This window comes from Caretta caretta, chromosome 1, assembly GCF_965140235.1.
Source record: "Caretta caretta isolate rCarCar2 chromosome 1, rCarCar1.hap1, whole genome shotgun sequence".
NCBI lineage: Eukaryota > Metazoa > Chordata > Testudines > Cheloniidae > Caretta > Caretta caretta.
Genome location: NC_134206.1, coordinates 196,004,302 through 196,029,898, shown reverse-complemented (window position 1 = coordinate 196,029,898; position 25,597 = coordinate 196,004,302). Strand labels below are relative to the sequence as shown.

The following is a 25,597-nucleotide window of genomic DNA, read 5'->3' as shown; positions in this document are numbered from 1 at the left end:
CCATACCAGGCTGTGGAGCAATTTGCTACATATTTGGATAGATATTTTTTTTCCCTCCTTAAGTAAACTGGAAAGTTCCCTGGAGAAATGGTAAGGGTGATTTTTATACTGCAAAGTGTCATTTGATTATATTTATTAGGGTTTGGGGTTTTTTTGGTCCCCATGCATCTTACAAGTATATCCAATAACAACGCAGAAGAGAAACTTTAAAATATGTCTTTTTCATATGTAGTTTTCTAAAATAGTTTTGCAGGGATTTCTTTAATTCCTGTTATGAGTGTTTGTAGTGATTTTGCTGGTTTGCATTGTAGACTTCTTTTATGCATCCTGGATTCCTTGCTGCAATTTTTTTTTGGGGCGGGGGGGCGTTTGAGAATTTTGCAGAAGGTCCTCTTATATTTTGTGTAATTGCAGTTTCTCTGTGTTTAAACACAAATGTATTTTTGTTATGCACAATTGTCTACAAAACTGGATAATTTGAGTTTAGTCTGAATTTGCTGTACAAGAGATTGCCTTAGTCTTCAAACTTTCTTATTTTAGCCATCTCAAGGGAAACTGGTATGTGGCTTCTGATTTCAGACAATTGTCCAAACTTTCATTTTAGCAGACCACTCATTGATCACATACTCTGAATTTTGTAAACCTAAATAGTCTCCATAACCATTTTCAGTCACACCCCCTGAAGCTGCTTGTTGAGTGTTTTGGTAGTATATGCTTGTTACCGTAGCAACTTAAAGAAGTTGATATAATTGTCTGAGAGTGAACAAAAAAGGAACAACTATGCAGGTCCCAAAGGGATTTTTTTTTTTCCCATGATGGCACTAAGTGTACATGAGCAGAACAGGCAAATCTCCTTCTTTTCTATCTGGTGTAAAATGCTGTCATGTCTAATAATTTAAAAGGCCTGTTTGACTTGAGCTTGAACTAGTTTATATACCATATAGTTTGCTTCTTATTTACATAAGAGCAAGGCTCTTTTGTTCCTTTCTATTCATGAGGAAAAGAATTTAAAGGGGAGTTTTCTTGCTGTTTAACAGAAACTAAGAGTAGAATTGTAAATATAAAATTAAAAGTACACTATCCTTCCACTGACCCCAAACCAATTCTTTCGAGCAGGATAAAGGGAATTTAGGTTCCCCCTTTCTACTTTTGATTATTATTTCCAACAGTATTTCTGAATGCATGAAATATTGGTCTTCATGTTTGTAAATTAACAGAGTTTGATATTTTTTGTAACTTTAAAGTTTACATTTCTGTAGCACCATCTAGTGGATCAAATGCTGTCTCTCAATTTAAAAAATAGCACTTTAGTGTAATCAAACTGTATAGCAGATTACAACATGCTCTAAGATGACTGTTTTTATTTTAAAATATGACCAATGTATTTAAATTGAGTATGTGACTATATAACAGAAACAGATGATTAGCACCAGCTTGGTTAAAAAGGAATATTGTTAAGCTAGAACTCTTAGGATGCGAAAAAATATAACAGCCTATTATATTTATCTTAAACCCTTCTTTCCTCCCCCCCCTCCTCCCCCCGGCTCTCAGTCCTATTCTGTTCTACCTGTTATGTCTTGTCATTTACATTGTAAGCATTTTCGAGAAGGGATTTTCACATACAGTATTTTTGTATAGCACTGTGATGAGCTGGGGAATATATGTACAGCTTTTAAATTCTGTTGGATAGCGAGGGGTGCACTTTGTCAGATTGCAGACTCCATTTTGAATGGGTTAGTTTGCTTTCTCCATTTTACCTCCATCTTGGACAGAAATTCCAAGGGGGGGGCAGCATAGGGATAACAGTAAAGGGTCATTAACGTAAATGCTGTCCCATTGAAATGGAACCCCCTAGACAATAGGCTCAGCCTTGCGCAGAAGAACCAGTCATCCCAGGTGGGCTGGGAACTCAGTAACTGGTCACCAAGTAGGGGATTTTGATCACCTCATGAGGCTGTTAAGGGAATTACCTGGTAAGAGGGCTAGAAGTTATAAAAGGGAGGATCCCTCAGCAATCATTTTACAGAGAGAGGTTAAGAAGAGAGCAGAGATTCCATGTCCTGGATGAGACTGCAGGTGAACAGTGGGGAGAGGATGGGATATTGGACTGCATGGAGTATTCTGGCCTGTGTGTGAAGAACTTTTCAGAGTGGTGAGGAAACAGAGGCAGGGAAAACGTATATCACTGTGTACGTTGATTTATCTAGATCTATGCATATGTGTGTGATAAGTAAAGAGAATATTGTATCTAAAATCCTGTGCAAAGTTTGTCTGTGTCTGTTGGCTTTCGCTATAAACCCGAAGGCGCACACTTCTGGTGGGTTTCTGGTGAAATGTGCAAGTGCTGCTGAGGAGCCTTGGGAGAGACATTTGTTTCCGGGCTGAGGCAATTGGATCGAGGATGTCCCTGCTGCCAAGAGGGGTGTCAGACATGAGGCGTGAACTTGAAGTGTGCGCCTAGAGGCCCAAAGCCAGGAACAGTGCCTAAACTCTGCCCAGCCCCAGCAAGCTAAAGCATTTGGGATATTGAGCATTTGGGTCCCCGCAGAGCAGTCTGGTGAGTGTCCTAAAGGAGAGCTCAACCACATCTGTGAGAAGCACCTGTCACAACCGGTATTCGGTCTGACTCTGGCTTTTAGGAGTTACCACAATAAATGTTCAGTACTAGCAACAGTAGGAGTAATAAACTCAGGCAAAATCCTCATAAAAATGGTCAGTATCTGCCTGGGTAAACACTAAGTAAGAACTTCAGTATTTGATCCTTTGAGAATATATATGTTTTATTTTATCTAACTATCCACCTTCCTGAGGTGAGGGCACATCCCTAAGCAAGATGTACACATGGCACGCGGAGTGTCCGCCAATTCCAAGTACAATTCCAGACCCCTGGAGAGTACTCCTTTGGCCCAGAGATCTGTACTTCGGGAGAGGGTAAATCAAGGGACAGGTACACCATGAGCATCATTTGGCCTTGGCAAGGCATGATGAATATACTGAAAAATTAATGCAGCTGGTGGCTTATGATCTCCTTGTACAGCCCCGGATATACCATCAGCTCTCTCTTGCTCCTTAAATAAGGTTCCTGGTTCAGCAGCAAGTTGGGGGAAGTCTGTATTGTGAAGCTATGCTGGCTTGGCGTTGGAGAAGGGAAGCAAGGGGTCCCCCAGGCCTGTGTGCAGGCACAGGACCACTCTCCAATGGCTGTGATCTCTGGCAGAAGCCCCAAATCCATAGGTGTGGTAGATGTCACATTTCAGGGCAACTGCACCTCTATTACTCCTCTGAGGTCCAGCAAGGGTAACCGCGCTCAGGCTTCCTCCTCCCCAGTTGTTATAGTCTCCCTCCATCTTGACCAAAATATTTTCCGGCTGCACAGCTCCCTACCTGTAACGTGTATTCCCTTCCTGGGGAATTCACCTAAGCAGGCCTGCTTTAGTATTCTCCTCAGTGACATTAAATAGTGAAATTGCCACAGTTAAGTTACACACTGCTCTTTCTAACTGATCACATTTATTCTTAAGTAAAAGTCTTATGGGAAAAACTAATTAAACAATTAAAAAAAAAAAAAACTACACTCCCTGCTGCCAACAAGGACTATGGCCAGTGAACAGTTTATCAAACCCCACCCAGGGGTTTTCCTGAGGCTACAATTTCATAACTCGTTTTGTTTAGAACAAGAACAGTCATGAATCTGAGAGTTCCTTCTATATACATTTTTTGGGAGGGTTAGATCTGTCCTCTTACAACAGGTGATCAGCAGACCCCCTCAGGGCAAAGCTTCAAAAGGTTAGTTCTTGCATAACTGGAGTAGGTGAACTTTCATACCCCTCCTCCTAGAGATTTCTAGGGCGGGTGAAGTAATATTATTACCCGTCCAGATTATTACAACAATCTATAACAACCCTGCCCCAGCTGCTTTCTCCCTCCTTTCCTCCCTGTGACTGGAATGGTGTTACCTTGAATGGTCTCTTGAAATATGTGTTAACTATTTATGCTAAACAATCTGTTCCACCTTGTATTTAGCAGTGATCCCCTGCATACCCTTCCCAAACCAGAAGAAGAGCTCTGTGTAAGCTGGAAAGTCTCTCTCTCTCTCTCTCTCTCTGGGAGAGAGCTCTTCCGTCGGCTTAATAACGCCACCTGCCTGAGCGCAGAAGCTATGTTGGTGAGAGAAGCCCTCCCACTAACATAATGCTGTCTACACAGGGGCTTAAGGTCGGTAAACAAAAAATCCACATCCCTGAGCGACATAGAAATACCAAAGTAAGTGTGTAGTGTAGGCCTGGAGTTTAAACTTAATTCACTAAGGTTTAAATTAATTCTGTAAGGTTTACAAAATTGCCATGCCTGTCACAGTGGGCAAACCCGATCCTCATTCAGTGCAGGGGAACAATCTGGGAAGAATATTGAGGAAAAACTTGCTAAGACTGTTTTCTCCCTAGACTTCTGTACTGTGAGTTTTTCCATGCGAGGGGGTGACGAAGGCTTGTATAGTTTTTCGTAAAATTGATTTATAAAAATAGTAGCAAAGCAAAACCGTATTAGTAACAACAGTGCTGCTCTTAACATTTTAGGTTGTTACACTTCTAAAATTATTTCAGTTTTAATTTTTCTTCATGTGTGTTATGTGGATCTCTTTTTGCATTTCACTCATTTTAGACAATGAAACTACACTGGTCAATTTCACTTAGAAATTCCCATGCACTAGCACTATTGTGCTTGAGTTACTTTGTGTCTAAAAAGACAAGGAGTACTTGTGGCACCTTAGAGACTAACCAATTTATTTGAGCATGAGCTTTCGTGAGCTACAGCTCACTTCATCTATGCATCCGATGAAGTGAGCTGTAGCTCACGAAAGCTCATGCTCAAATAAATTGGTTAGTCTCTAAGGTGCCACAAGTACTCCTTTTCTTTTTGCGAATACAGACTAACACGGCTGTTACTCTGAAACCTGTCATTTGTGTCTAAACCATCTGTTAGAGAGCCAAGGCGGGTGTGGTAATATTTTTTATTGGACCAACTTATGTTGGTGTCAGAGACCAGACAGAGCTCTTCTTCAGGCCTGGGAAAATGTCACAGCAAAATGCAAGGTGGAACAGATTGTTTAGCATAAGTAGTGAAGAACAAGTAATATCCTAGGTTGAACGTGGCTACAACTGTACTGCTTAATACCAAAGGAATTACCTTTAGTTTGACTCTAAGCTGTGCTTATTTTGATATTGTGTTGCAACATATGCCCTGCAGACAGAACTGGCTGAATTTTCAGATGGGAAAGATAACATGTTTGTTCAGTTTTAAGTCAGCAAGGCTTGATACAAGGTAGCAGCCAGTGTCCATAGCCTTTTTTATATTGTCTTCTCGCTGAAAGGGTGAAGTTCTGTTCTCACATGGCTTCCATTAACTGCAGTAGGAAATCTGAGTAAACATACTTAATATACTGAATCCTATTTTGTTTAAAACATTCAAGGATGAATCCCTATGCTAGAAAATAGCACAATGCAGTAAGATACTCTTTTAACCTTAAACCAAATAGTAACTAGCACCTTAGAATTCCAATAAAACACTTACCATTCCTTCCTCTCTCATAGGCCTTGGATTGTACACAGTAAATGCAGTATATGGAGATACCATTGTTATGCCTTGTCCTCAGGAAGTACCTAATGATCTGATGTTTGGAAAATGGAAATATGTGAGTATGGCTTATCTTGAACTTAATTATTGCCAGTATAAGTAGATTTTTTGGTGAATAAAAGTGCAGATTCAAATGTACATAATTCCACTGTTCTGCTGTCAAGTACAGTTGAAGGTAGGTAGAATTAGTTTCAAATGTGCAAGATAAATAATTATTAATTAGGGCATTCTGTCAAGCCACATTAAAAACATGCCAGATTGCCTAACTCTTATTGGTTATAAAAACCCATCTTTACACATTTGCATCTTCCTAAAGCAGGAAGTGTTTTATCCTCATGAAAAGGATCCCCAGGTTGACAACCACTCCATGCTGTTTCATGTGTCACTGTATTTTTGCATGCTGCAGAAGGCAAAGTGAGCCTTACTGGAGACCCGGGTTCTGTTTCCCTGTGCAGCTAATGGCGTGCAAAAAATGTGCCAGAAGCACAGCAGAAAAAAACGAATGCTGCCTTGACTCACTCCATGGATTTGTATTGGAAACACTGCAGAATACACAGTGAACTTCAGTATTATTAGTAAATGTCACTTTGTAGTTCAGACACCACTGTAAACTTAAAAAAATAAACAGCACAAGAGTACATACCAGCAGTGGAACCGTAGGCAGTAATTAGTGAATATGGATGGGCAGACCAGTTATGATAAGCATTGTCCCCTTTCGCCTCTCTCTAACTGAAGTCAAAATTAACATTTTTCATATTTCTGAAAAGCCTGTTTAAGCATCTCCCCTGATTTATGATCTCCATTTCCAAAGCTGTCCCCTCACTCCCCAAAATCAAAATGTTACCTGTTTTGAGGAGTGGAGGGCTGACTTGGTTCCCAGATCTCTTGCTCCGGCAGGGAATTTCTACTTCCAAGTTTTGCCTGCTCCTCGTTAATCTAATTCTCTCTCCTTTTGGTGGTGGCCAAATGGGCCATTCTTGTGCGACAAATCTACCACTTTAATATTTAAAAGGACTTGGAGTGAACTGCAATATTGTGAAATTGCATCTTCCGTACAAGATCCCATCATTTCCGTGAGGTTAACAATTCTTGCAGGAAGAAGCGAGGGATCTCAAGAGCTCCAGAATTTTCAAACCCACCTCTGCATTTTGGGATGTAAATTGCAGAGTCCTAAGCAAACATGCTCCACAGAAGAGAGGGTTAAAACACTTCAAATAAGCCTACAAAAGATGGCCAGAATTTTGTTGAAAACTCCTTCCTTCCTTCTGCGCCTTTTTCTAGAAAGACAGTTGCTGCACTTGGTGAACTTGCAAAACTGTTTTGAGAGAGAGAAATCCGGCTCTCTTCCCCCAACACCCAACCCCATTGCACCAGGGATAGTTACTAATCAACAGTGCAGAAAAAATTTAGAAGTTGCTGATTGCTGTAGATCTGTCACACCTTTCCTAAACAGCCACCACCAAGGGTCCAGGGGGAAGTGACATATGTTGTGTATAATAATTTGTACAACCATAACCAGCTAAGATTTTTAACATGCTAAGTACAGCCAAAATATATTCCATGTAACCCCCTGTTCCCTGGCCGCCTCACATGCCAATAATTTTCTGTTTGTTTTTCATCTTTTGTAAGACATTTCCTTTCTTTGGAAGCAAGAACAGCCTTGTCAATTTCTGGTCATGCCATAGACGACTTATTTTATAGACTGAGAGGAGATTTCAGTTTCTACTATAATATTCTCGGGGTGGCCCTTCCAAGTCCCTGGTATAGACTTCGAAACACTCAGAGAGGAGTCTGTCTCCAGAGAATCTACTGGAGATTTTACATTGACTTCGGTGCATGCTAGGGCAGAATATTTGTGATGTGTGAATATTCATGCATTGCGGACAGGAACAACAAAGCTCACAAGCACTATGCTACCAATTCTTAGTGCTTTGATTTAAGGAGATCTCGGTTTCCTGGAACATAACATGAAGAATAGTCTTTCCCTTTGCTTTTATGTAAAGGAGGGGAGGGGAAAACAAATCTTGCAAAACACAGTTTGCAATTCTGCATCTTATGAATATTAACTTTCTCTATGGCAGCTCCATGTAAAGTTTTCCTTTGATATTTTCCATTTTTTGATAGCAACTGCATACTGATTAAAGTGAGGAGGATGTCTAGAAACTATTTTGCAGGTTATTCTGAAACACATAAAGAATCTTTTATTGTAGGTATATTCGCATGCTTAGAGACCTCTGGATGCTTTAATAAAAAGAAACTAAAAACTAATTTAGAATAAAATGGCCATTTTTGCCTGATTAAATCCCAGGTTGGGAACTATATTTGAACATCCCCGACGAACAATACAAAATACATAAAAAACAAGAGACTAAAAAAGAAACTGAAATCTTGAGTCTAACTTTGGATGCCTCTGATATTTCATATACCTCTGGTATGCGGAAATGCAGCTAATTCCACAGCCACCAGCCTTTGTCAGAGACGGTCCTTCCTCATTCCATGTCAGTATTTTACCCCATAGCATGGTAATCCATTCCAGAGCAGCCAGTCCAGCACCCAGTATGCTACGTAGCACAACAGACTGCCCTTCAAATGACAGATCTTATCATCACTCTTTGTACTTCTGCAGCACTGGATCAATTGATTGCACAGCAACTGGAGAATACCCCATCCTCTTCTCCCCGCCCCCCCCACCCCAAATCAAAACAAACTTTGTAATCCTCCGAATTATGTCTGTTCGCATCATTTTAAACTACATATTGGCTGGATAGCAGGCACCCATTGCAGATCTTGGAGCACTTCTAAATAAGTCTTTGTGTTCATGGAAGATGAAGCATTTATTTATTTATTTATTTTACTTCATTTTAGGAAATGGCAGACACCTCTCCAGTCTTTATTGCCTTCAGGTCAACAACAAAAAAAGGTGTACAATATGACGACGTACCCGAATACAAAGGCAGATTGAGTCTCTCAGAAAATTATACCTTATCCATCAAAAATGCAAGGATCAGTGATGAAAAAAGATTTGTGTGTATGCTAGTGACCGTGGACAATGTGTATGAAGAGCCTACAGTAGTCAAGGTGTTCAGTAAGTAACAGCTAGCATAGCTACTAATGTGGATCTCCAATTAGAGAATTGCTGTTGAAAGATGAAAGCAAAAAGAGTTAAAAAAAAAAAATGTTAAGCAGAATCAATGACTAACATTAGCCAGTTTTTGGCAATAAAAAGTCCTAATCTGTCTATAGCATTCATGTAAGAGGATTCTCTGTTGTCTTAGTATGTCAGCTCTGAAAAAGAGGAATTTCAGGGCTTGATAATGAATCAATTGTATGCATAAACTACATCTCTTTGCCCCGAAAATGAAAAATGTAAAAATAAGACTAACGGGAAAATTTTCACTTACTCTGTTAGTGAACTTTTCTGGGAGTGGGGGAAGTGTTAAGTGATATGTTGGAAATGTTTGATGGTAGTATGTGAGTTTAAAGAAATGTATTTAAATGTCCTCAAGAGCCTGGTGCACGCAGATAACGAAACTTAAAATAAAGGCTTAAAAACAGGATATTAGCCAAAAGTCATATTTTTCTCCTCTCTTGAAATGTCAGCAACAAAGGTGTATTAGCATTATGATTTAAGGCTTGACACCATAAACCTTACTATTGAACAAATCTGTCTAAGATTTTCAAAAGTAACTAGTGATTCTGGGTTGCTAAAGTTTTCAGAGTCCAGGATTTTCACAGACAAGGTGCTTGGTAATTTTTGAAATTAAGGCCCCTTTAGGATTTTTGACATAAAACACGTAAAAATTGACAGTCAGCATGACTAATCACTACTGAAAATCTTGTCCTTAGCATTTCCTACTGTGAATAGACTCACAGAAAACAGTGGGTTTCTCCTCCATACCCAACCTCAAAATCTTCTTTTGCTTCCTTGCCTTTGTGCACTCAAGATGCATGTTTAAATAAAGTTTACACAGAGTAACTCTGTTGTCAGGAAAAGTTGAAAAGTTATGAAAAAGATTACTTTTTGGCTCAAAGAAAATACATACTCCACCAAATTTAATGATGATCTTATAACTCAAGCAGGAAGAAGGTGTGAGGGATTCTTCAGTGTTGTTGTCCTGGTATCTCATAGCACAATGGTGTCAGTGTCCCGGTCAGTTTGAAGGGGATTGGGAGTCAACAGTAATTTACTTCCACTGTTTTATTTTGTTGTTTGACTACAAGGACAGCAGGGATAAGTGTGTAGAGTGCTTGAAATGAAGTGATAAAGAATTATCCTGGTTATTTATCAAGAAGTAAATATGTAGATAAGACTGTATTATAGAGTGGTTACCAAGTGTTTGAATACCAAGTGGTTGAATTACTGTATATAGTTCTACTTCTAAGGACTACATGATGTTAGTTCAGCCATGTTCCACATCCTATACCTTTTATGGCAGGGGTGGTCAAACTTCTTGGCCCGAGGGCCACATCTGGGTGGGGAAATTGCAGGGCTGGGGCGGTGAAGGAGGAAGTGCAGGGTGTGGGAGGGGGTGCAGTGTGCAAAAAAGGGCTCAGGGCAGAGGGTTGGGGTGCAGGGTGCAGCAGGGGGTTGGGGGCTCAGGGCAGAGGGTTGGGGTGCAGGGTGCAGCAGGGGGTTGAGGGCTCATGGCAGAGGGTTGGGATGGATTCGGCCCACAGGCTGTAGTTTGCCCTCCCCTGTTTTATGGCATTAATTAATTAAACTTACATTTGGCAAGGAAAATAAGAATAGAAAATGCTGAATGGGTAATGTTGCTGAGTTAACATTTCCAGAAAAACCTTTACTTCAGACTTTTTTTTGAGTGATTTTACAATTTTAAAGTTCTGTTAACACGTTTTAGCATTTAATTTCCCTGGTTGGCTTATTTTAAGGAAAAATTAAGATTTGTTGGCAAGTTGCACAGGTTCAGCCAGTAAAGTTTCTAAATTCTTCAAACGGCTGAACTGCAGCTGTATGAATGCCAAGTAACCAAAATTCTTGGTTATCTGAAACTCAGATCTGTCCCTTGAGGTTTGACTGAAGTTCAGTTTCTGTGGAGCTTGTTACATCCTTAGTCCTGAGTTAATCAGCTGGTGCAGCTAACAAGGTGTATTGGCTCATTGCTCAGATAACACCTGCTAATAGCCCTCATTGGATTGTTCAAGTAAGAACCTCTGCCAGCTTTCCTGGTGGATCTTTTCAGCATCTTCATCAGGATCTAGATAGCCAAAATTTCCAGAGCATACTGGCTCCACATACATTAGCTCCTATCTCCTTGCACAGCGATTTGGACTCTACAGCTAGCAAGCAGAGTTAATGTGCTTACAGAGCTGTAAAGTTGCTATTCTAAGCCCCTGCAGCCAGAGATAAGCAGTTTGCTGAAGTTACAAGCCCCACCAACCTATGCTCTGATGCTATTAAACTCTTGAGCTTAAAATTTCCTTCTGCTTCAGCAGATGATCTTCTCAATGTCTGGCACCCAATAAGTGTAAGCACAGTAAATTAATCTGTTTGCACAGGTTCAAGCCTGTTGCTATTCCTCCTCATCTGCCACAGCCTCTGTGTTCAGTCAGTGCTTAATTTGCAATGAGAGAGGTGCTGGGGCTCAAGCAATTTTTTTACTTAACTGATGCGTCAGGCCTAAAGGTGCCGGGGCTATGAACTGCTAACCCTAGGGGTGCCGGGACTCAGCCCTGGCACAAATTAAACATGGTCTACACTGCAATTAGACATCTGCAACTGGTCTGTGCCAGCACACTCATGCTGTGAGGCTGTTTAATTGCAGTGTGGACATTCCAGCTCAGGCTGTAGCCTGAGTTCTGGGATCCTCCCACCTCCCAAGATCCTAGAACCCAGGCTCCAGCCCGAGCCTCAACGTCTGCACTGCAATTAAACAGCCCTTTAGTCTGAGCCCAAGTCAGCTGGCATGGGTCAGCTGTAGGTTTTTAACTGTGGTGTAGCTGTACCCTGAGTGGGCAGGGAGAGCTCTAAGCAGCTCTTCTGTGCCTTCTCCACTGCATCTGCTCAGCAGCACCTCCTTTCGCTGCCTCCCACCTCCTCATATGTGGGTGGACAGAGCATTTGCTCTGGCTCACTGCTCCCATTCCAGGTAGTGAATACCCCCAGGTAACCCCAAAGGGAGCAGGATAGATGGTTCATTGTCTCTTACTGAACTCAGAGAGGGGAGAGCTCAGTAAAGGGTGGATAGCCTTCCTTAAAGAACAACCAAGTGCAGTCATGGGGGAAAAAACATAGAAAGAAAGGAAAAACAAAAAGACAAAGCAAACTTCAAATTTGTTCAGTTTATCAGATGGCTGGCAAAATGATATAAAAACAGCCATTTTTGTTGATGGGACCTGTTTGCATGGGATGAGGGCAGTTTAGGAGAGCTGATTGTGGTTCAGGTGATGGGCATGAAAACTTATTGTCCCTGCAAGTGTGTTTGGAAAATGGGTTAATCTGTTTGTTTTAAAACAACACACCGTGTTTATGCTTCTAAAATACACTTTCTTCTGTTCTGTTTTTCTGCCTGAGAACAACATGAGGCTTTTTGAGCCCAGGGTTTTTGGTGCATGGCTTTGGTATTTTATTTGCCACTGGCAAGTTGTTTGAGAATTCCAAATAAATAGTTTACTTTATTGCTTTTGTTTTTTTCTTTTTGATCGTCTGCTTGGACAAATCTTCTAAAATGCAGGAAATTGTGTCTCAATATATGAAGAAAGAGACTTAGAATGGAAACTTGTGCAAACTTAGCTACTGCTGTAGTAGGCATGACAAGTGTAAATGAATAAACTTTTTATTCTGTTTTTTCTTTATTTTATATTTTTAAATTGTGTGAAGAGAACTTGGAACAGGATAGCAGGGCACTTGGTAACTTTCCAGATTACTAGCATTGTTTGATAGGTTTGATTTGAAAAAGTTTCTGTAAACTGAAATGTGAAAATTTGGAGAAAGTTTCAGTTTGTATATGTGTATAAAAATGTCTGCTTATTTAGAAGCACAGCTGGAGTGCAGAGACTTTCTTTGACTGTGTAAATATACAGACTTTGTTTCCTTCAAACTTATAGGAAAACAGTCTCTTGGAGATAAAAATTTGCATTCCAGGCTTTAGGCCAGAATGAATTTTAACATACTAGTTATGTAGTCTCTAGAAAATCATGTTTTTATAATGGAAACGCTGATGGAGCCTCAACTCTAACAGGGAAGGGTGCAGCTACCATAAATAGGATGATGTATATTGCTACTGAATAGAAAGTTTGCTTTTAAAGAGATGCAATCAATTTCAAAATCTAGTGAGTTTTGAAAAATAAAGTAATTTCAGATACTACTTTTGCTTCTGTTATACTAATCCCAGGTGTTACTTAAGTGTAACAATAGTATGGGGGAAAAATGAGAAGTGAGATTAAGTTGAGTTTCTCAGTTTGAAATATTAAAGCTAAACTAATATTGTGTTAAAACTTCTTTTGTGCCACTATGTTTTCTATACCACTGTTTCCTTCTTCTGGAAATGTATCATGTTCATCAGTAGGCTCTCTCTCAATCTAGGTTGTAGCATTCCTGGCCAAAATATAGCATGCCAATATGTGTAGCATAAATTTACACTAGTTTTATATTATGTAAAATGATATGTGTAAAGTGAAACCAGTAACATGATTATCTCTCCTGTTAAATCTCGTGAGATTTTTTTTTCCCCTCCAAAGTCCATTTGTCAATATTTTGTTAGGAGCAATTTTTTTAACAGCCAAGGAGGGTGTAAACCCCCAAAAGACAAGGTTTCAAATGAAAAGTATGATAACTCTGCAGCTCACCAAATAGTTCTAATGTAGTTGCTGATGCCATGTTGCTGAAGAATGTTAGTCCTTTATACAACAAATTGAAATTCCTGCTCTCCTTTCTCTTATACATATTTTTTGTTTATAGAACAACCATCTCAACCAGAAATTATACATCCAGCAAACTTCCTAGAAGCGGAAAAGTTTAAAATGGTAAGAGCATTTTTCTTAATTTAAATGCATGTACCTGGAGGTGAGTTTGGAGCTGTGCCGTCAGCAAGATGGAATATTCTGTGTGTGTTTTCTGAGCTAGCAATAGTGGGATATGGGGAGGATTGCTCAGGACCTAGTCTGAGACTATAGAATTTCTGAAACCATTTCTTGAAAAACCAGTTTTCAGCTGAATCAGGAATAACAGCAACATGCTAGAAAGTTACAACTAGCCCTCCCCATATCCAGAAGAATGGGTCCAGCTCTATTCTGCCCCCTGCCCGTAAGAAATACCCAAGCATCATTTGTCATTTATCCTTCAAAAAAAATCAAAGTTTTGGATTGTTTGTACTTTCCTGAGACTTTAACTAATCATGTAACTAAGAGTAACCCCATAAGCATAAATGAAGGAGTAATTCTATCAAAATGTCAGAGGACAAAATGTTTGATATTTTTTGTGTGTTCTGCAGCTCGGGGAATGTATTGCAAGAGATAGTTATCCAGATGGCAACATTACATGGTACAAAAATGGAAATATTTTGCAGCCCGTTGAAGGAGGTATGTTTCAGTAACGAACAGTGAACCTGATCCTATAACAACCTGCACATGTCTTTACTTGTTATTCATATGAGTAATCCTATTTAAAAGGGTTATTCCATGACACAAGCTATGCATATGGGGGAAGGATTGAGGATTGCAAGATTGAGGCTTAAAATTGTGGGTTTAAATATTGTCTTATTATTGCCAAAATGTTAGATGTATCTTTCTGAAGGATTTTTTTTAAAGTAACTAGAAAATTAATTAGAAAGTGTTTGGTTTGTTTTTGTCTTTTTTTAAATGCTTATGGGATTTTAGGACAGTATTATTTGACCGGGAATCATTGTTGGGGTGTTTTTTCTTTGTGAGCCAAAGTGTCAGGACCAGAGGATACAGTCTGGGGTGAATTTGGTTTATTGTATTGCTTGCTTTAAAATTCATGTCTTCTGCTTAGATGCTGAACAATAGGTGCATAAAAATCATTAATATACAAAATAAGAAAAAAACCCAAAATTAGGAAAGGTTGTATATACTAAGAATGACATTGAAACAAGGTCTCCTTTTCAGTTGTTGTCATGAGCTTACAAAAGGTCGTGGACCAATCAACTGGACTCTTCACAACGACATCTTCTCTCCAGTACATGCCGACAAAGAAAGATGCAAATGCCCAGTTTGCCTGTAGCATGACATATTACGGACCATCTGGACAGGAAAAAATATCATCTGAACCAATGGTCTTTGATGTTCACTGTAAGTTGTTAAAAACTGGGTTGCAGAACTATGTTCATAAATATGATCTTTCTGGGGAAAAAAAATCAGTCTACCAGCAAAATTGCAGGGTCACAGACTTCCATTGATAGCAAAACCCCTTACTAAAACTGTGAGATAAATCAGAAGAATGATGCTCTTTTTGATAATAGGATTAATACTTTTTCAAAGTTGATTTGCAGTGAAAAGATTTAAGTCAAGCATACACTGTATCCATTTCAGGATTATGAGTTTTATTTTCTTTTTTCAGTGACATTAGATTTCTGAATATTAAGATTACTGTTTCAGGAGGAAGAGTAGCAGCTAAAAGAATCTTATGATGAAATGGGAATTTCAAGTCCTCATAACAAACTACTACTAAATAAGCTGAATTAGAAGTTTTCATAGAAGCTGACTAGAGTTCAAAAATATTGTGTGAGAATTAAAGATAGTCTTCTCATCTCTCTCTGCCCAGTGAAATATGCAGTAAATATAAACTAGCTCACCTCAAGATTGGTATACTAAGGTACCCAAATGTTTAGAGTACTTCTTGAGCACAAAAACATTGTGTATCTAAACAATACAGTACAATGTCATTGCTTTTCTAATACAACACTGCCCAATCAGCTCTGTAGTTAATGCTGAATTGAGTTTTACACTTCAAATGCATTTGTATTGCTTTTTTTTATAAAGGAGAAGTTATGTAGCTAATAATATCCAACTCATCGAAATACAAAATTTACTTGCATCTTATGGTACAATAGAACCCTCATTGAGCAAAGAAAGCAGGCAATAGACCAGGAAATAGTGAGGAAGATGTTAGCAACTGTCGAGCGCATGGCAGGCCATGTCAAAGAAGTGAAGAGAAACTTCTCAATGAGCATAGAAGGTACCAGGTCTTAGTAGAGAATTGAGGAGAAAAGATCACTGAAGAAAATTTACAGACAAAACTGTCTTTTCCTGTATACCTTAAATGAAAGCTCAAGTCCTAAATAAAACCCTTCTGGTTTAGGAATGCTTCTTCTGTTCAGGCATCTCTCTGTTTTATGTGGCTTTAACTACATAAGTTTATGTGAAGTAATGCATTTGTATTATTTTCGTGAGTTACAATGACTGCCACTGAGAGAAAGTGATCACTGAAACCAGTAAAATGAATACCAAAAAAAAAAAGAAAAAAATTGACTAGAATTCTTCAGGTGCTGTATAATTTAGTATGATATTGATGCTGTTTGCTGCTACTAGAAAAAATAAAAATCTTATTTTCCTTCAAATCCATCTAGTGAAGATGTTACAACAAAGAAAAGATGAAATACAAAACAGATTAAGTTCAGTTGCTTGGCCTACAACAAATAAGGATTCCCATTTCAGACTGGGTAAAGCAGCCTTGTGCAGCTGGCATTTCTGAAACATATTAAGATCTTTCTAAATTTGCGAAATATACATAGCAACTTAAAACTCTGTACCAACTTTAGGGCCCAAAAATTCAAGGTGCTAAAAGCTCTTAATGTTGCTGAAGCTCAGCACCTCCCAGGATCAAATCATTGTCCATGCGCTGAGGGCCCAGTCCTGGCCACAAGAACTTCCACCATGTGAAACCTAGAGCAGCAGCAATGCACAGCTGCTCTCTGCAGTCATAAGAACAGCCATACTGGGTCTGACAAATGGTCCATCTAGCCCAGTATCCTGTCTTCCAATAGTGGTCAATGCCAGACCTTGAACAGAACAGGTAATTGAGTGATCCATACCCTGTCGTTCACTCCCAGCTTCTGGAAACCAGAGGCTAGGGACACGCTAATAGCCACTGATGGACCTATCCTCCATGAACTTACCTTGTTCTTTTTTGAATCCTGTTATAGTCTTGGCCTTCACAACATCCTCGGAAAAGAGTTCCACAGGTTGACTGTGCATTATGTGAAGAAGTACTTCCTTACTGCCTGCTAATTTCTTTGGGTGACCCCCTAGTTCTTGTGTTATGAGAAGGAGTGAATAACACTTCCTTATTCACTTTCTCCACACCAGTCAAGATTTTATATATCTCTATCATATCCACCCTTTTTTCTAAGCTGAAAAGTCCCAGTTCTATTAATCTCTCCTCATATGGAAGCTGTTTCATACCCCTAATAATTTCTGTTGCCCTTTTCTGTACTGTTTCCAGTATATCTTTTTTGAGATGGGGTGACCAGATCTGCATGCAATATTCAAGATGTGGGGGGTACCATGGATTTATATAGAGGCATTATGATATTTTCTGTCTTTTTATCTATTCCTTTCCTAAATTATTCCTAACATTCTGTTAGCAAAGGGGCAGAGACATTTTCAGGGACAATGACCCATTATCCAGAGAAGAGGAAAGCCGCAGACTGAGGCAACCATCTATGGCTTACTTGGCTGCCTAGCTTCTAGTCTCTTCTGGGGCAAAGTCTGTGGAGAGATTTAGAAAGGGAACCCAATTCTTGCCGTCCATTCACGATGCATCAATGCATTTTAATGGAGTTATTCCTGATTCTCACCTGAGTAAGAGATTCAGAGCTCTGTTCCACAGACTAACTCTTCCAAAACAGCCAGAGAAAATGACAAGGAAGAAGGCCATTGGGAATATCAGCCATTACTCTTGGAAGTCATTAAGAGATCCCATGTCCACAAGCACCCACTCCATACCTATAAAATTCAGTTTGCTTTAATTTTTGGTCTCTAAAGAGCAGACATCTAATCTCATTCTCTCTCGCCCCACTCTCCTGCAAGACACAGGAATTGCTGCAACTCCAAGATAGCAGTAATTCTCACTGCCTCCACAGGCTCACTGGAGGATCCAGGATACAGTGGGCTCTGATTGAAAGGAAGTCTGGTAGTGAGCTATCTTGCATGAATCTCCTGTCTCTTCAAATTGCTCCATAGCTACTGCTGGTTAAGCAGTTATGCTGTCCCCATCGCCATGACCACTTATAGACCCCAGGCCAGCCTACTCACTGTGGATCTGGTTTGCCCAGATCCTATTCTATCCTGTTCTCTCCGCAGACAATTTAATTAAGGTAACTTCATGCACGCATCTCTAGCTTCCTCTAGAGACATTCAGTTGCATTGCTAATTAACTAACAGTGGGAATTGGGCATACCCTTGATTAGTGAAGAGGAGTACATGGCATGAAGCTCCGTCACCCTCAGAATGAAGCATTACTAGTTTCCTTCTGAAAATACCTTTAGTCATTTAAATCAGTCCCTTGTTCTTTACAAATGCATCTCTAAACTGAGATCCTTATAATCTCATTGGAATAGGTGTCTAGAATTGCTTTGAACAGATTTCTCCACTGCTGTTAGGTGAAGTTGTTGATGGTGAGATACAAGTGTTTTTCAAATGTGTCAGTAATCCTAATTAGTTTCTATCTCCTTCTTATTAATTATTTCTTTAGCTGAATTTAGTGCAGGTTAAAAAAAAGACAGATTACAGCTCCAAGAAATGGAAATCTATTTATTTACCTAGTCATTTGCATTCAGCTGTATCACCAAGCTCTATCATTCCTTAAATTTCTAAAAGACACTTAATCAGAAAATAACACAATACCAGCTGTTCAGTTTAAAATCAGTGATGAATCCCACTCATCAACAGCTGCAGGGTCCTCCTGAATAATCAGCCAGTTGTTTTTTAATTATACCCTATTTATTTGGTGATAAAGCTTGACTGCTGTGTCCTTCCAACAACACAGGGAGAAGACATGCAAAAATCCACTCCCCCGCAGGCTTATCATTGGCCGCTAGTGCTGTAACCTGCTGGATATCTACCAATGCCCTAATTATTGCACCTGCTGAATACCATGCAGCAGCATGGGGCTCTAGTAGTCACTTCAGCAAGTTGGACTCAGTGATCTGCTCTGCCCTTCATATCATCACTGGTGCAGCCTGGACAACTTGAGGCTCCAATTTTCTGGTCTTGGCTGGCATTGCTCCCCCAGCAATGAGACATGCAGCCAACCACCAGGACAGCTTACTTCACAATTTCATCTCAAAGCTGCACCAAGAATGCTGGCTGAAGTCAAGACGCCCCTTTTCCAAAATAGTTGAGCCTCTCAGACAATACATCAGAAATTACATTTCTAAGGAATTGGGGCAGCAGGCAGTGCGGGACTATATTTTTGATATCTTGGCAGATAGACAACTCAGATCTGTATCTACTTATTTCTTTAGAGGAGCTCTTGCATACTCCTCAGAACAACCAGATGAAACGAAAGATTCTTCTTTGTTACAACAGGATACGTTGTGATCATGGGCAGTTTAACGTATATCTTTACTGTTGGGGTTTCTTGATCTCACCATCCCATCTCTGTAGACCTCAAGAACAAGCAGCATGCCATCTGGCTATGGACTGCACTCTTTACCATCTTGATGTGGGATGGATGTGCTCAACATCTCCACTTGATGCTGTGATAGAGTGGTTACCTCATATACCAGACATCCGATTCATTCTTCGTGCTGCCAGAAGCTATATGCCAGAAGAAGAATCCCACTCCCAACTCAACTCCATAACAAAAATACACCCAATTTTGTCAAAAAACCCACCACCAACAAAAACTCCTCCATTAAAATGAGACCCAAAATCTTTCAAAGCCCTGACCATATGGATAAATTTAATGCAGAGCTCTGAAGTTCTTTACATTCAGTGTCCAGTGTGCTGTAGGGAGCAAGTTCCAGAAAACAAGAGGAAGAATGACTTAAATGATAACTCCCGCAAAAGAACAGTGGTAGAGATGTGATCGCTCAGATGACTAAATAGTTTAGGGCTTCATAGACGTTGAGTTGAACTCAGAAGTGGAGAGTCACGGAAGACTCACCAGTTGGACATGAAAACTTTCCTACACTGCCTCACCAGCATCCATCAGACTTGTTATGGAAGAACTGTATCTCTAGGTTTGACAGGGTGGTTCAGACTCCGCATCTGTTCACTCGGCCTCTTCTAAAGCTACCAAAAAAGCATGTCAAGGTTGGGTGGGGGTGGTGGTTTTGTGATAGAATGATCAGGATAGGTTACTGAATGGCCGTGTGAAATGTTTGGCTATCAGTATCCATTTCCAGACGTTGGACCTTCCAAATGCAGGTGCAGAGTGTTACTTGCACAAGGTAAGGATGACCGGGAGAAGGGGATCCTGACCTAGTGAGAGGGATAATGTGTGGCCAGCAAGTTAGGGCCAAGGATTCATAATTTAGAAGGGACCATTGGCAATTATCTAATCCATTGGTTCTCAGTCTGCGGTCCACTTGCAGCACAATCATCACACAGCTGTGGCCCATATGGCATCCTCAAGGCCATATAGGTAACACATATATTGTATGGATGTAGCCCACACAACACTGAGAAAGCCGCATATGTGGCCCACAGTGGTGAATAGGTTGAGAACCACTGATTTAGTCTGACCTCCTGTATAACATAGGACTTGCCTGAATTAATTCCTATTTGAACTAAAGCATACCTTGTGTAAAAACATACACTCTTGGTTTAAAAATTATTAGTGACTGAGAATCCAATACAGCCCCCTTGGTAAGCTGGGTAACTACCCTTACTGTTGTGTAGGTAAATGCTCCCCTCCTTATCACCTTCGCATGTTATCTTAGGCTTGGTCTACACAATGATTTAACTAAATCAGTTAGAGTAATAGATTTAGTTAAACTGGTGCAATCCCTTTGTGTGGACTTATTTTAACTTAGCAGTAATCTTTTTGTCTGCTGCCAGCCTAACTAGCTAAATCAATACAAGGTACCCCTAAATTAAAAAGGGATCTTGCAAGGGAATTGCTTCCATTTATCTAAATCAATTTCTAAACTAGTTTGTTTAATTTTCTCTTACAGACAAGGCCTCAGAGAAGTATTTATCCCAGGCTCTCCCCTCCCCCCCCCTTTTTTTTTTTAACCTGGCATTCGAGTAAGAGAACAGCCCCACAAAAGTCTTGAGACTTCCCCTCAGTGTGGTGGACTGTCTAGTGCAGCAATCACATATAGTCTTTCACCCTCACTTGTGTCAGAGCCCACGACCCTTGTACTTCCTGATCCATTCAGTTTTCCCCTTTGCTGAATAAATAGCATTGTCAAATGATTGTTCATAAATATATATATAAAATTTTAAATTATAACTAACAATTCTACCATGCGATTTGTCATTTAGAACAAACTTACCCATTTTTGTCAACTAAAAGGTAGGTGCAACACTCCCAGTGCTGAACAGAGATCCACCAGCATGGACTTTAGGGAGTCCTAATGAAGGCAGTGGAGGTCCGCCTATCCTAATGCAAAAGCAGCACATGATTAGAATACAAAATATTATTTAAATTAATACAAAAAGTTATCTATCCATTATTTTCTTTCATTAATCTGTCCCATTTTACTCCACTTTTGAAAATTATATTTAACATCCTTCATAGGAGGAGTAACCTATAATAGAGAATCTCTTAAAAAGTAATGATAAGATTTTAAAAAATTACCACAGTACAATATGTTATCGCTCAACCCTATTTAACATGACAGAAATATTACATTTACAGCTTGGTTGACTGTGTTGAGTCTTAAGTTTTTACCAAATTCTTCTTTCTGCAACCTACTACACTGATCAGCATATAGAGGAGCCTTGCTATAGTTGCTTAGCTAATATTTCTTTTTATTTAATACAAGATACTATTATCTAATTAGTGCAGGGGGCTGATAGCTTTAGTTATGTTTGTGGCTGCTGTAGTCCCTTCAAACAGCAAGCTGCATATAGTGCCATTAAGTTTCTCGTAATGAAATCATACTGTGAAATTGTTCCTACTGGTCTTTTTTTACATGAAAATAATTATGGTCACTCCTGCTTCAGTTATAGGCATTTTGCTAAGGAAAACTTGATTTTTATACAGGGTTTCTGTGTAGTTCATTCTAATAGGATTTGTACTCAGTATGGACGAGTACCTGTAAACTTCATTCCTTCTATTAAAAAAAAAAAATGCAATTACCTTCACCTGCTTCTGGAGAAAATTGTGTATACTTTGAACATTTACCCTGTATGCATAGTTATCTTGGTACTTGACAAAAACTATTAACTTGTGTCCATTATTTTCACAGATCCTACAGAGAAGGTGACAATTAAAGTGCTGTCACAAAGAAATACCATCAAAGAAGGTGATAACATCACTCTAAAGTGCTCAGGAAATGGTAACCCCCCTCCACAAGAGTTTCTGTTTTATATTCCAGTAAGTATTACTTTACTGTTGTTACTTAGCAATAATAGTCTGTACTATTTCTTCCTATTATTTGACACCAGAGGCACCCACGCTGAACCAGTCTAACTTTACCTTACCATGACACCAAAACATACTTTATTTTACACTAGGCAAAACCCCCTCGTGTCCCTCCCCTCTGCCCCTCTCCTAGTCAGCTCCCCCTTGAAGGCACTCATGGAGCACCCCATACTTCTAGCAGGTCATAAGCTGCTGCTGAGCAAGTCCTGTGAGCAGAGCAGAGGAGACATGAGATGCTGGAAGTGGAGCGAGGCTGGGTACGCTCCCATGGGGAGACCGGATTCAGGAGTTGGACCCATGGCAGTGGCCAGGAGGAGCTGTGCAGATCCATCTCACTGCCCATGTCCCCTGTGTTGTGATGGGGGAGGAGCACGCCGCAGCCAAACTTGAATCAGAACAGGGTGGCCAGTACTGCTCCTCCTGGCCCATGCTGTTGGGATGGCTCCTGCACCAGTACCCAAATCAGGTTGCCCCTCCCCTCAACAAATGATGCCCTAGGCATCTGCATAGGTTGCCTATACCTTATTCCAGCCCTGCCAATGGTAGGCACCATGCGTAAAATGCATATGGCTGTGGGTGCTGCTGTTCAACACTAGTTTATCTCTGGAAGGAATTTATAAATGCTTATATAACAAATGAAGGCATCTGATGCTATTAACCAAGTGAAAAGCTGACCTTGGCAAGTTCAGGAAATTTGCTGAGAGGATACCAGTCTGGAGCCTGCAGAGAATCTGTCAAAATTTAGTGAAGATTTTTTTTACCCTCTTCACAGATTAACAATCTTTTTACAAGAAATATATGATGGAGTGGTGTTCATAGAAATGCAATGGTGAAAAAGGACCAGAGGAAAACAGTTTAATTTACTATAATATGAACAGAGTAATCCCACGAGAAAAATCAAATAAATGTAGCAGTTAAGGTGGCAAAATCCTATCTAAGATTTAGACCTTTCTCTGTAAAGTATATTGAGTAATTAATTCCTGTAGTGACAGCCTTCAGAAGAACATTAGAATTATATGGTGAAAAATAGACACACAATTTATTAATAGAATTTTTTTTAAATTGGGGAACAAGATTTATAAAGAATATGAAAATTAACTACGTGTTAAAGGGCCAAACATTCTTTTCACATGAGTTTAAAGTAATTTCAGGTATTACACCTGCCATTTTTCATGGTTTCACAGTCACATCTTCCTGTATTTATTTGATCTTTACTCTGTTGCTGTGTGAAATACCAGCACAAACAAGGGTTGACGGACAATACAAGGGAACAAATCAAACAACCTGCTGTCAAATGCAGAAAGTAAAAATTGAAAATGAAGTTAACATTTATATTATAGTATATATTAGTTATAGTAATCTTGCAATAATAGGTGAAATATTTTCAGACAGAAATGTGATTATCTGTAGGCTGACCTTTGTTTCCTCCTTTCTTTGTTTCTTGCACTTTTCCTGTGTTTTCTGCTCCCACTACACCATGAGAACCAGTTTACCTTCAGGACAGGAAGACTGTGTGCTTCCAAATAGCTCCAGACCACCAGTTGCTTTGCTTAATAACCCGCAGCTACTTTGGACTCCTCTCCTTTTGCAGCTTGCATTGCTTCAGAACTGTGAGGGGAGGCAGGGTCTGAAGCCACTCCTCTACCTCAAGCTGCAGGTGAAGCTGAGTGAGAGTGGAACTGATGGCCCAATCAACCCCCTTTTAAGCCACTCTAAGCAGCAGTTGTAGCAGGGGGTCCGGGATGGGGGGGAAGAGCCATAAGTGTACCAGAACTCCACCTGTTCTGTGATGAACATGGGTGAGCTAAGGGCCTCACTTCACATGAACTTCAGCCTCCTAATTACATCTACAGCATTCTCTTGTTTGAGGGGAGCTAAAATTAGTGCTGTTTGCTTAGGCGGTCTGTGTTATGGATCTAACAATGTTTGTGATACACTTCAGTAGTTAATGTTATCCGAAATGCTACAAGTTTCAGGAAAGACATTGTTCCCCCATCATAGTTTCTCTTTGCAAAGTTATGATTATAAAACATTTTGTTCTGTCTCAATGTAATCTTCCCTTCCAATCTTGCTGTTAAATGTCTCAGATTTTGTATTTTTCTAACATTTCTGAAAATCATCATTTAAGTTGAATGTTTAAAGTAAAACTTTTTTGTTAGTGACTTTGCAACTGTGCAATGCCTGCAGTCATGCAACAAAATTAAATCTGTACTGTACTCTGATGTAGTTGGATTTCACTGGTGCTGAATGTATGTAGATTGTGAAGCACTTCAGGATGAAAGTTGCTTTATAAAATATTGTTCAAAGAACATGCGACTCTCCTGTTTTTAGCAACTCTCTATAACCCATAAATGTAATACTTCCACCCACAGGGAGAACCCGAAGGTATAAGAAGCTCAGATACTTATGTAATGACAGATGTGAGACGAAATGCAACAGGAGAATACAAATGCTCTCTGATTGACAGAAGCATGGAGGACTCAACCACCATCACCGTTCACTGTAAGTCATTGTATTTTTCATTTCCAGAAACAATTCAAACATCTTACAAATTCTGGGCTAATCCCACCTTGCTTTACTCATATGATTAGTTCTAATGACTACATTAGAACTGAATGCAGTGTGGTTGTAACCATGTCAGTCCCCAGATATTAGAAAGAAACAAGGTGGGTGAAGTAATATCTTTTATTGAACTCAGTCACCTACAGCAGAACTGAGCATGGAATAATTGCAAACACTATTTGATCCTTTGTCTTATTTTTTTCTAAGTGCATTTTTATTAACTTGATACCTTTTAATACCACTGTAATTCAATGGATTAAAACAGACTTGCAAACTGTGCTGACACTCTGCAACTTGTCAAAAATACGTTTGCTGGCCGTGATAACTTACGTATTTTAATACAAAAATTATTGTATGAAGGCACTGTCTCCAAATCTATTTAAATTTACAGAAGCATCATGTGGTCCATTATTATGTCAATCAAAACCACAGTTCACAGGAATTTCCATTCTAGATCATACTAGTCCAATATCCTATCTCAGACAAGGGCAAGTAGCACTTACTTGAGAGGAATGTGCTAGGAACCTTGTAGGTGGACAATAAAGGATTAACTATATCCATAGTGGACATTTCTCCTTAAAGCAGTCATTTAGTGTTTGGCTTATTACCTAAAGCATAGGAGAGTTTATATCCCTGTGGATTTTGTCGTTACCTATAAAAAAAAATGTAACCATTTTTTTGAATCCTGTAAACTCTTGACCTCAAATTCTTGTGGCAATAAATTCTACTGGCAAAGTAGACTTTTTTTTTTAAAGTATTTATTAGTTTTAAATGTGTTGCTTTTCAATTTCATTTACTATCCACTTGTTCTTGTATTATGTGTAAGGATAAAGAGGAGCACCTAGTTTGCATTCTTTACAATATTTATTATTTTAAATACCATTGCCA

The 25,597-nt window shown here is 39.5% G+C and overlaps 1 protein-coding gene across 6 annotated transcripts in view; it reads left to right on the top strand.

Annotated features, from left to right (window-relative positions):
• The window catches only part of ALCAM (activated leukocyte cell adhesion molecule), a 161,416-nt gene that overhangs the window by 112,592 nt on the left and 23,227 nt on the right, over positions 1 to 25,597 (top strand). For all 6 annotated transcript variants that reach the window (XM_075118375.1, XM_075118374.1, XM_048816342.2 and 3 more), the window contains exons 2-8: positions 5,589 to 5,689; positions 8,497 to 8,716; positions 13,550 to 13,614; positions 14,082 to 14,169; positions 14,716 to 14,898; positions 21,972 to 22,099; positions 24,520 to 24,649. In XM_075118375.1, the coding sequence (XP_074974476.1) occupies positions 5,589 to 5,689; positions 8,497 to 8,716; positions 13,550 to 13,614; positions 14,082 to 14,169; positions 14,716 to 14,898; positions 21,972 to 22,099; positions 24,520 to 24,649 (915 nt within the window). The remainder of the gene's footprint in view (positions 1 to 5,588; positions 5,690 to 8,496; positions 8,717 to 13,549; positions 13,615 to 14,081; positions 14,170 to 14,715; positions 14,899 to 21,971; positions 22,100 to 24,519; positions 24,650 to 25,597) is intronic.